This window comes from Gopherus flavomarginatus, chromosome 7, assembly GCF_025201925.1.
Source record: "Gopherus flavomarginatus isolate rGopFla2 chromosome 7, rGopFla2.mat.asm, whole genome shotgun sequence".
Taxonomy (NCBI): domain Eukaryota; kingdom Metazoa; phylum Chordata; order Testudines; family Testudinidae; genus Gopherus; species Gopherus flavomarginatus.
The window spans coordinates 99990820-100003435 of NC_066623.1; the positions used below are offsets into that span (position 1 = coordinate 99990820).

At 39.0% G+C, this 12616-nt stretch overlaps 1 protein-coding gene across 1 annotated transcript in view; it reads left to right on the plus strand.

Moving 5' to 3' along the window:
* The window catches only part of TM2D1 (TM2 domain containing 1), a 35528-nt gene extending 23579 nt beyond the window's left edge, over positions 1 to 11949 (plus strand). Inside the window, exons 6-7 of the mRNA XM_050962077.1 lie at positions 1576 to 1715; positions 10739 to 11949. Coding sequence (XP_050818034.1) covers positions 1576 to 1686 — 111 coding nt within the window. The 3' untranslated portion in view covers positions 1687 to 1715; positions 10739 to 11949. The remainder of the gene's footprint in view (positions 1 to 1575; positions 1716 to 10738) is intronic.
* Positions 11950 to 12616: the final 667 nt, after the last annotated feature.

The following is a 12616-nucleotide window of genomic DNA, read 5'->3' on the forward strand; positions in this document are numbered from 1 at the left end:
AAGTCAATACCTGCTGGTCCATCAAGAAGGCATTAAAGGAGGATTGAAGGGAGTTTGGTTTAGTTCTGCCATCTGAGCTGATTTTTGTGGTGCAGAGAGAGTGGGGGGAAGCTTTGTAACATGTTAAGGGGAAAATGGTGTTGTCTCATTGGCCTGCTTCTCAAAGTCAGTTGAGACGTCTCTCAACCTGTAACAACCACCATTCTGTAAGGGATTGCTCAAGAAAGCACCAACTAGCAAGGGTGAATAGCTTGATACATAATAATTTTGTCACACAGTACAAGTTGAATTTTAATTAATTGACTCTGAGGCATTCAAGCACCATCAAAATATTCTAAAAATCTGGAAGACAACAATAATCAAATCAGACACAACGATGTTCCCACAAAGCAGAGAAACCTTCATCAACAAAAGGCATCAATTGTCCATTGGTGCAAAGAATGAAGGATAGAGGGAGAGGAGGAGTGCCAAAAAGGTCAAGAATAAAGCAACTGAAGTAACAGGGCTTTACTCTGAAAACGGCCATCAAAAGATTGACATTCTAGGGCCTATTCTGTCTTTATTCAGGTTCTTATGCTATGTCCATCTTCATGGAATTCAAATGTCCTCAATTATGCAGAGGTGAAGCAATTTGCCTAAGATTACATGGTGGAAGAGCTAGCAAAAGAACACATCGTTTCGTGACTCCCAGCCCTCTGTTCTATTCTGTAGACCATGCTGCCTCCCTATGGGCTATTTTTTCACTTTTGGACATTACAATTTTAAGGGAAGAAGATTCTAGGTTCATTCTCCTTCTTCTGATACTGTTCACGTTTCAGAAATCAACTCCCATTAGCTACAGCTTGCAACCTTAGCATAAGAGAAGGCCAGGAATGGAAAAAAATTCAATTCATAACTTAAAACATGCAGGTGTTTTATAAAAGAATATATGTTACGTTAGGGTTTTTCAGGTTTTTTAAATTATATATGCTCTAAAACTTTATCAGTAGCCTTGCCTCCTATTAGAGATAGGAACAGTTGAGGACAGTTCTTAACGCCCCCCTCCCCCCCACACACACACACACTTTTCTCATCTTGTTCTTCATTTCCTTGGGCCCTCTACCTCCATTTATCAACTGCAGAAAAATCCCAGAGAAGCTCTTCTTTGACCCCATTCCTTACCAGTTTCACATTCCCAAAATAGCTGCCATCATCTCAGTTTCTTTCTCCCATCTATCTTCCCTTATTACAGAAATGGAGACGTTTTCTGGGGCTCATCCATCTGTCAGCAAGATCTTCTAAAAGGCAGCCTGCTGTGGCTCAAATCCTGATTGGTTCAGTCTAAGGCCAGAGTCTAGCAGCTCATTCACCACTGTAATTTGGTTGATTAGAAGCCCTAGGGAAGTCTTGGTTCAAAGAGAGTACTCACTAAAATGGTTAAACTGCAGCACAACTTCAAAATGAATCTAGTTTATATTTTGTAAATTGAGCATGATTAATTTTGTGATGGACAAATTAACAATAATTGAGATATAAGCACAAAAAGTGTGTACATTTTAATTAATATTGGAAAATCTCCTGTTTTCTTTTTTCTAGATCGTTGGACCTTCTGATGGCTCTAGTTACATTATAGATTACTATGGAGCAAGGCTTACCAGGCTGAGTATTACCAATGAGACATTCAGAAAAACACAGATGTATCCTTAAGACTGGCAGGAAGTGTCATGTACACACAGGTGCATTTTGATTGATTGGATTCAGTAGTCCACTGAAATTCCTGATAACTGATTTATATTAATGACACTTTATTAGAATTATGTAACTGCTATTAAATGTTGTGTATTGAAAAAAGCTGGTAAAGATATTAGAGAAATGTCATCAAGCGCAAGACTTCACATCAGAAGTGCTTATTTTTGAAGTCTCTTCTGTGTGACTGCTCCATTTCTGTGAACACGTAGCTCATGACTTCTGGGCTGTGCTACTTGTGAGTTATGCAGATATTCATAATTTTCACTGCCAATGTTTTATCTTTCAATGTGAGTTAGTAACAGGCAAAGCATCTGGGGAAAAATTTTGGCACTGTTGAAGTCAGTGGGAGTTTTGAAATTGATTTCAGGAGGCATAGGATATCATCCTGTGTCTAAAACCTGTGTCACTGTTTCCAGGATTGTAAGGTCTCTGTAACAGTTATGAAATGGACATCTTTATTTTTTTGAAAAGTCAGAAAAAAGACTTAAGAGCCTGATTTTAAAAAGATTCGTCCAAAATCTGAGAGGATTTATATCCTTTGCAATCCTATTAATTTAAAGGGGGTTTCCATAAAGGTAAAGAACAAATTTCAGTGAGCTTGCCTGATTTGGCTCACAGTTTAATAATGATAATCAGCAGCTGGGGATGGGATAGAAAAATGTAATGCCATAAATAGAACAGCCTTATTCAACAGGCACAGTAGACATTATGCATCAAAGTTAGAATAGAACCTGTTTATTTTGCCTATATTATACCTTCAGTCTCAAAAAAAAAAAAATCAAACTTGTTGACTTTCATGGTCAGATATCAACTTTATTACTGTTTTAACCATCACCTGTGCGCCATCTTTTTCAAAACAGTTCTTACCAAACATACGTACCTATGTTTTAATGAAACAGAATATGTCAGAAGTACAAATTTTTTATACTAGTTAAATAGAAGATGTAATAAAATATAGATATGTGGATTTATCCCTCTAACTTACACAATAAAGTCCTTAGCACTCTTCTTTTATTTGGTCCTTGTTGACAAAGGCATCTTGTTTTTTAATTAAACATATATCCTGGGCATCTCACAAAATGCTTTGTTACCAAACTTCCGTGTGACATCCAAGATTTACCAAAAATATGTCATGAAAGATACAGTGAGAAGCTTCAGTGTTGATGTTTGATAGTCAGTACCTTCATACTGTTTAATTTAAACATTCCCTTAACTATTTAGTATATTTGAAACAAACTTATTACAGAAAAACTGTTTTAATTTGGACCAGAAATGTACATTACATTGTCTTTACCATAATCTATCTCATAACATTTCTGGATTTTTTATTTATATACAACTTTCAAAACTATTTTAATATTTTCTTATCAATGTTTTCTTAAGCGATGTATGAATTTTCCAAAGACCACTATTTCATATAAAATTTGTGTCATTTCAGCTATTCAGTTTTCTTTTAACCTAAATTAAGGATAAGTACACCTCTACCTTGATATAATGCTGTCCTTGGGAGCCAAAAAAATCTTACCGCGTTATAGGTGAAACCGTGTTATATTGAACTTGCTTTGATCCACCGGAGTGCACATCCCCGCACCCCTGGAGCACTGCTTTACTGCGGTATATCCAAATTCGTGTTGTATTGGGTGGCGTTATACTGAGGTAGCAGTGTATAAAAAAACACCATGCATAAACATAACCTTACTTTTAAGCAATCAAGGTGCTATCAGTATATGCCACATGTAAGAAAAGTAACGCATGTATGAATTGGACTTAAAATTATTTATACTGAGTACATTTAAGAAAGGTACAGTTCAAGAACACAGTTATTTAGCATGTCCAGACTACTTGCAGTGTTCCATTTTATTGTCTTTTAAATGATGCTGAGGCTGATTTCTGTGTGAAAACTTAAAATGGATGAAAATTTGACATGTCGGCAAGTCCATCACTTTATATACAATCTTTGTACATGTCTTTGTTACACCACTCCCAAGAACAGAAAGTTTAGAGGGAAGAGCATCTGTCAGTACAGAGGATACTCGGCAAAAACAGGTACTATTTTAGGTCTGTCCGCCTTGAAAGTGTTTTCATTCTTTATTCCCCCTCATATAACTGCAACAAAACATGGAGTGATTGTTTCTGTCCTTTTCATACTGCTCAGGATTGTACAATTGTACCACCTAATTCGTATTCTCTCTCCTCTACTTAAGAGCCTATGTATGGTGGTGATGTTACACCCAAGGATGACTAGACAGAAAGGCCTTCAAAGTTCTGGCCAACTTTAATTTGTCTCTTCTCTTCAGATTATTTTCCTCTGACACTTCTTACTATGTCCCTCTCCTTCACATCCCTCCTCAAAACATGCTGCTTCTATGCAGCCTTTCAGCAGTTGACATTGTCACCGTGTCTCACTGGGTCACAGCTGAGAATACCAGATTCAAGACAAACTGCTGAGAAATGGGGCAGACCCACCCCAAACTGGTCTTCTTCCATAAGATATACAGGTCTCTTTTCTTACGCGGGGGTTCCGTTCCGCAGTTAGCACATAAAGCGAAAACCGCGTATAGTCAAAATTACATTGAGTTCAATGGCGGGTGGAATCGCCCGCGCTACAGGTACAGTATTAAAATTGTTATTTTTGTTTGTTTGTTTTTTCCGACAGCGTAAAGCTGAAATTGCGCATGTTAAATGCGCATAAGATGAGACAGATCTGTACCAGGCCAGTAATAAAAGTAAACTTCTAGTTAATGAGAAGTTCGAAATGCAATCTCCTTAGATATCCCAGCCTTTGTTTTTCACCCAGACACTAGACTTAATGATGAGTGGTTATTTAATTTAATCAATTTAATTTAATCGAACAAATGGTTCTTCCAATCCCAAGAGATCAGCCACATGACCAGGTCAATATAAATCTCAGATCTTACCCAGTAATCACACTGTTGCCAGTCCTTCAGTATCTAATATCTAAAGGCTTGTTTATAAGAGAAAAGAAAGATGAGAGCATTAAAATGGTCAAAAGAATATAAGAACAGCCATATACGGTCAAACTAAAAGTCCATCTAGCCCAGTATTCTGTCTTCCAGCAGTGACCAATGCCAGGTGCTTCAGAGGGAATGAACAGAACTGTTAATCATCAAGTGATCCATCCTGTTGTCCATTCTCAGCTTCTGGCAAACAGATGCTAGAGACACTGTCCCTGCCCATCCTGGCTAATACCCATTGATGGGCCAATCCCCCATTAATTTATCTAGTTCTTTTTTTAATGCTATTATAGTCTTGGCCTTCTCAACATCCTCTGGCAGAGTTCCACAGATTGACTGTGCTTTGTGTGAAGAAATACTTCCTTTTGTTTGTTTTAAACCTGCTGCCTATTAATTTCATTTGGTGACCCCTGGTTCTTGTGTTATGAGGAGTAAATACACTTTCTTATTTATTTACTTTCTCCATACCAATCATAATTTTATAGACCTCTATCATATTCCCCCTTAGTAGTCTCTTTTCCAAGTTTGAAGTCCCAGTCTTAATCTCTCTTCATACGCAAGTTGTTCCATACCCCAAATCATTTTTGTTGCCCTGTAATTTTCCCCATTCCAATATAGTTTTTAAAGATGGGGCAACCACATCTGCACGCAGTATTCAAGATATGGGTGTACCATGGATTTATATAGAGTCAATGTATTTTCTGTTTTATTATCAAATACATACAAGCATTGCAGAGTTTTTGTATCAGGTTTAAAGCAATGATGGAATAAACCACTGGCTTGTAAAGTCTCTGCTAATTTCCAAAAGATTGGAAGCTGCTCAGTCCATTAATTGGAATGCTCCTTTTAGTGTAGGTCCATAGTCCAGAGATCACAGCAGGAAAGAGGCAAAATGGACATGCTTCCAGGGTTTTTTATACCTTCTCCCATGTGACGGGAATTTTCTTGTCCCAAACAAAGCCCTCAGTGCAGTTTGTGGAAAAGTACAGGCACAAGATGAAGTCCAGAGTCAAATGAGCTATCACATGTCCTTCCATGCTTCAGTGAGTCATAGAAGCAGCCACTACCCATATTCTGGCTAAAACGTCCACAGGAAGGCACACCAGGCATGGATAAGCTGCTTCCATGGCCCATTGTGCTCATTCACGGGCCATCAACTTGAATGGTCCATTCACAATGTAATGGCTAGACTGGATGTAAACTGCCTAGTGGGTGTTACCTGTGGAACAATCACATTTGAAATACTGGTACATAGTCAATATTCATAACTTCAGATACAAAGACGATACACACATATAAACAAGGTAATCAGATTTGATAGGTTGTAACTTTTCCATTGTTACGTTAATATGATATGCTTCGTATAAGATTTGTTGCAATTGTATAACAGTGGTAGCAACAATGATATACATGTCATATTTTAATCATACAATGTCACAGACATCACAGGAGTTACATACCTCCTCCAGCTTTTGCCAACACATCATTTTGTGCTTGAACTATCTTGTGCGGCTCAACACATGCATCCTCATGTGATTAGACTTCAGCTGTGTGGTCAATACTAATAATTGGAAAGGCTTAACTGAGCAGGCACATGATAATGACAGGATCACTAGAGAAGTAATGAGGTCTGCATTTTCGTCTGCTGTAAGAGTCAGACACTGAATGTTTACCATAAGGACTGTAAAAACATCTTTGCACGATGTAAATCCAGACCACTGAATTCATGACAAGTTGTCTGCAGTAGTAGGCATCTAAGTGTTTATCATGATTTTCTGAATTGCTGAATGCCGTGGAATCCTCCCATAAGTCAAGCTGCTCATCCTATTGTTCCTCTAGTTTTGAGTGATCTCACTGTTTCAGAACAAACCTCTCAAAGGATTGGAGCTCTTCCCTCAATAGGTGGTTTGCCTCTCTCTGTAGAGAAAGGCAATGAAAATCCTAATCATATATCTAGATAGTTATTTTCCCGCCCCAACTCAACCACCAACACCACAGTATCTGACTGCTTCACAGACATGCATGAACGTATCCTCTCAGCAGCCCTGTGAGGTGAAATATTACTGCTGTTTTACAGATGGGGAACTTAAGGGCAGAAAGCCACTACTTTGCTGAAGGTGTGGCAGAGCCAGGAATTGAACCCATATGACCTGAATGCCAGTCAGACCATGTATTCTCCATAAACATTGTCATTATTTCTGTCTACAGCATGCATCACTGCAGTATTGAAGCATAGTGTAGTACCTAATCAAAGAAATCACTTTGGGGCACGTTGCATTGATTTGTACAGTGGGAAGAAAATTAGAGAAGGTGGATGTATATAAAATATATACATTTTAAATTTTTATATAAAAATAGAGAATACATTGTGCTGTAGTTTGTGTGGTTTTGTGTGTGAGTAGGACATGGCTGCATTAGTTGTGCACATCAACCTGTATTCCAATTCATACTATGCACATACCATGTTTTCCAGGAAAACTGTTTTAAAAGCATTTTAAAGAGCAAACTCTCTGACTGCTATTGGACTGCAATGATTTAAATGGCAGAGGAAATAGCTAATATCTCCTGATGCTGTTTTGTTGACTCTGCTGCTTTTTTCTCTCTCCACTTACTACACAGAGATATCAGTTCTCTGCTTTGACTTCTGTACTCGATAAAACCTTAGAATGCTAGGTTTTATGGTTTCCAAAGGTGTATTGTTGTAGCATCCCAGTAAAACTGTTCAGAGCTGCAGGAAGATCTTTGTGTTTGAAATGTTCTATCAGATTTTTTTGGAAAACATCTGTTGTAACCCCATCAACTATTGTTTCCTTTGTTCCTCAAGAGTATATTGGGTTATATTTGCTTTCCCAGCTCTATGTATTCAGTCTTCTCACATGTTCCATCTTTTCATGTTTTTTTAGCTTCATTTAGCCCATTTCTGGATCCACTGCCCTTCCTGTTGCTGCAATTTCTATCACTGCTGCAATTTCTATCACTATTCTATACACAAAACGATGTTGGGAACATTACAGTTGTGCGCTTAAACACTCAATTGGGGAAGTGTCAAAGATAAGGTTGCACAGGCAACCATACATTTCTGCTGTCTTATAGGCATATATTGTGACTGTAATTAATTACATGATTCAATTATATTTCTCTACTATGCTATAATACAGTTCTTTAATCTTAGATATGTGTGTACAGTCTGGTAACTTTGAGTTCTTACGCTCTCTTCTTTGTTGCAAAGGTCCATCCTATATTTATATGCACCTGTGGACTTAGGCTTTTTACACAAGTCCTTTTCTCTCACTAAGGGCATGTATCTTAATCATCAGTCATGTGCCAGATATCTTCTTTTCAGCCAGCATTTGCAGGAGGCAATTAACCACAAAAGTAACATAGGCCCCATTCCATCAAAGTGCTTAATTTTAAGCATCTGTTTTAGTGTTTTGTTAGATCAGGTTTTAATCAGGAACTGCTGCTGTTCTCCTTGCCCCCGCCCCAAAGCCAGTCTTTGTTACACTGTGATGCTTTCTAGTCCTACCAAACTCTAAGGCCACATCTACACTACGCATTTTTTAATGAGACAGCTGTGCCGTACAGCCGTGCCACTAAAAGGTGTGCAGTGTAGCTGCTGTTTGATGGCAGGAGAGAGCTCTCTCACCAACAAAAAATGTCCACTCACAACGAGTAGTGGTAGCTTAGTCAGCCGGAGAGCTGACGCACCGGTGCTTTTTGTTGGCAAAACTTTTGTCGTGGGGAGGGGGTTCATTCCCCAATCAACAAAAGTTTTGTCATTCAGGTTCCAGTGTAGACAAAGCCTAAGTCAAAGTTGCTGTCTTTCTTTGTGATTTTCTCCAAAATGTTTAACCAGATATTAGAAGACCAAAATGATCCATAATATTTCAAGCATGGTTGTATCAGTATTTTTTCCACTTTAAAGCATATTTCCATCTATGTGCTACGTAACACCCTATTCATTCATGCATCAGCTGTCAAAAATACCAGTCTCTTGTGGACCTTGTTCCACAATTTCTGAAGGACTTTGGAGAAGTTTGACTTCTTCAGAACTATATTCATTAGTATTTAGAGATGACCTGGCACCCAGTCAGAGTCCTTTACATGAATGAAGTCAGGAGAACTGGGCTGGATAGATGCAGCAGTGTATTATTGCCAAGGCCAACAAGGCCTAGGCCTAGGGTGGCAAATTTATAATAGCAGCATTTTTGTAATCGCTGTGATTCTACCCATCATAGTGCGTATTGAAACCACCAATGACAGTGCGATGCCATGTAGTAAACATACTCACGAGAATCCTAAACATTAATAATATGACCGAAAGGAAGAAATTAATCATTTTTAGTTTTGGATCCATGCGCGGTCCCGCACTATAAGCGAAATCGCACTATACAGATGCGCTTTCAAGCGAGGGTCCTCTGTACTTGTAATTTTATTTATAATAAAACTTATAAGTGTTCAATTATTTTAACGATATTTAGATTCATTTTAGTTCAAACGAATTTGTTAAAAAACTAAAACAAGTTCATATGGGGCCAGGGGCGGCAATTATTTCAGGGCCTTGGAGTGGCAAAATCATTAATCCGCCACTGGATAGATGACTTCAACAAGCCTGGCTGCAGGTTCTAGACCTGAGGAATAAGGTACAGCAGAAGCTGGAGAGCATGATTTTTCTTTTTGCCTTCTGCTTCCTGTAGGTGGAACCAAACCCCATAGCTGAATTCCTATGTCTGCTGAAGCTGCTCTTTAGTACACAGGCAAAGATTTAGCACTCTTGTTCTTTCTCGCATAACAGAGATTAACAGGAGTGTGAATGTGAGGTGAATTTGTGCCAGAACAGGATGCTGTTACCATTGTGTTGTCTCTGTGGACCTCAGGCTGTAACAAAGGAAAGGAAATGGAAAGATAAAAACAAATGCATTCTAAACCTGTTTACGCAGTGTGAAAGGAAAACCTGGTTCCACAAAGTCCAGGAACAAGAAATTAAAATATATTGCACAGCATCTCTCCATCTTAACAGAAAAAAATAGCATACTCCCAGCTTCTAGGATTTTTTATCTTTAGCCCCTGAGCCTAATTAGATCTTGGACATGCCCAGGCTCTGTTTTGATAGTTCTGCCTCCGTAGGTTTGAACGGTCTGTTCTCAAGTTTGCATCTGCAGTCTGTGAGAAAAGTAGCTAGCAGCCTTTTTAGATGCATATGACACAGCAGCTCTGTAGCTGGTATAAGAATTATAAAGATCAGTTTCCATTACTGTAATTACTGTATAAATCCTCTCTTTAAGAGGATTATAACAGGCCTGTTTTTTAACCTTGCCTTGAGCTGAAACTTGGACTCAGTTTTGACGTGTGGCACACTAAGTTCTTTTTCTGTCTCCTCTTCTCTGCAACAGCTTCAGTTAGTCATTTTTTCTTGGACTCTGTTCTGAGTTTAGAAAGCTTACATTGGTGGTTGCACTATGTCACTGTACCTGGGCCTGACCCAAAGTCAAGACCAAGTGGGGTCCACATTTTAGTTAAATCTAGAAAGCACCATTTTCCCCTTTGGAAGCTGTAACTTTTTTTCACTTACCCACCTGTGCTCCGAAACAGGTGTGTAAGAAGGCTGTGAGGTGGAAGATTCCCAATCTTTTTTGGTCATTTGGATCAGCGTAATATAAACAAAGCTCTCAGCTGAATCAGTAGTGTATCCCTTTCAGTTGTACAGAATTGCATGAAACGGGAGTTTGAAGCAGCCCCAGCTCCCTGGCAAGGTAGAGTGCACACATCTGAAGAGGTTGGCAGTGATGTGCTATTACTAAAACATGTAGGTTGGGGAACCACTGCTTTAAAAAGCCCTGGCATGCTTAGGATGGTTGTGGGCCAGGTGGCAGCTGTAACTTGTATTTATCAGACGTATTATTTTAACAAGTACCAAAACATGCAATGTTCATTTTGCTGTTCAGATCCACTGTGCTTTGGACATATTTTATGGTAAATATCTTGTTCCAAAAATTATTGGGAATGAAATGGTTACTATTTTCTGTTCTCTTTAGAGACCTCTTTCAAATCCCTTGCATTTACTGAGAGGAAGATGTACGGAAAACATGTAATGGGAAGCCAGTGTCTGCTAAGGACCTGACCGATACCAACGTCTGTGTGACTGACTGTCCCTGCATAGTCTGAAGAGAGCAGGACTACCCCACTGTATGGATTGCATAGACAATAGCAGAAGCCGGGGAAAGGAGGAATCTTTATCTTTCAGGGCTGTCATTTCATGATCTCATCCACTGTAGCCCTATCAAGCGGAAGATGTGCACCACTTTTCAGTTATTTTGTTAAGTAAGCATGAGCAATGAACATCATGCTAACAGACACAATTCCTGGTATCTCATACAGTATCTTGAATTTAAAAGCATGTGCTAGTGTAAGTGTATATCTGGTAGGTTTGGGGGCTGGGATGAAAAGTGACTGACTTGACATTCGCTGTCTTTCTCCTAGCTCCTTTGCAAAAGTAGGAACAGAATCAGAATAAAAAATGTTTGTTTTACAGCTGTACCAAGTTACAGCACACTCTCTCTCCTCCTTCCCACTTGCATCAAGTACATCCTGTACTTTTGGCAACATGTTGACTGGATATTTAAAAGCTGTGAACTGTTCTGAAAGTTTCACATAGAGGGTTATGAGCCATGTGTGTTTGATCAAAATTCAATTACTGCACTGTACCATGCTTGGAAACCTATCATCCCAGGTTATGAAGTATGACGAAATAGGCTAATCTAATTGGTTCAGTATGGGAGCAGTATCAACCAAGCTTGTTATGATAAATAGCTTCCTGTGCTAAAGGTTCTCTAGAGCTTAAGTATCTTGGCTCACCTCCTCCCACAAAATAAGAATATTGTTCCCTGAGAACAGTTACATCACTGCCCCTCTTCTACAATCACAATTAAGGGGTTGTAAAATTTTTCATTTTGCTACTCCTTGAAAAGATAAACAATGGAAATATCTGCCCCATTCCTCACTTCCCCACTTCTACCTCTTCTCCCCTCACAGCCCCCTCCACTCCCAGCCAAGGCTAGATCATCTTGTACTCACCCTGGTTGTTGGATCTGTTTTACTACTGTTTGAGACAATCCCAAAGAGGATGTTAAACTTGGTCCGGGCTGGAGTTTGGGGTTGTATGGTTTTGTATTTGGGGGAATAGAATTAAATGATGAAGCATATTAGTATTTCCAAACATCTAATAAAACTGCCTTGTCACAGTGAATTGTGTATCTATGGAAATGTTGCTATCCACTTGGAATTTTTATTTTAGTAGTTTAAGTCCATTGTGCAAGTGCTGAAATAAGAGTAGAGATGGGCTAGTGTTCTGAGCCGGGATTTGTGACTGCTAAATGTGTCCCTGAGACAATGAGCTCAGTCCCATGAGAAGGCACTAGCTCCATGGTTTTAGCAGACCCGTCTTTGGCAATAACTGATTGTCTGTGGTCTTGATGTCAGAGTAATAGACTGCGGCAAGGGATAGAACATGGAAAAATGGATCTTTATGCTCCCTGGCCACATATGTGTTATCATGCGTCAGGTGACGATTTGAGTGAGGTTACAACTACTCATACTCTCAAATCCCTTTAGGACAAAATGATCCTGTGGTTGCTATTTTAGCTTAGGCAGAATATGGTCTGGATCTTTTTAAACACTTTTAATATTAGTGGGACTACTCCCACGAGTAAAGTTATTTACATGCATAAGTGTTGGTAGGATCAGACCCTATGTGACTGAGTCTTGGTGTTTTCCCCAAGAGTGCGTAAAACCTGATTAAGTCTGTATGGTGATTAATGTCCACTTACCACCTCTCTCATACCTCACTGCAATTTGGTTTTAAGCCTTGATCTCATTTTAGTTCACCATTTAAATATCCTGCTTAACCTTCTGCT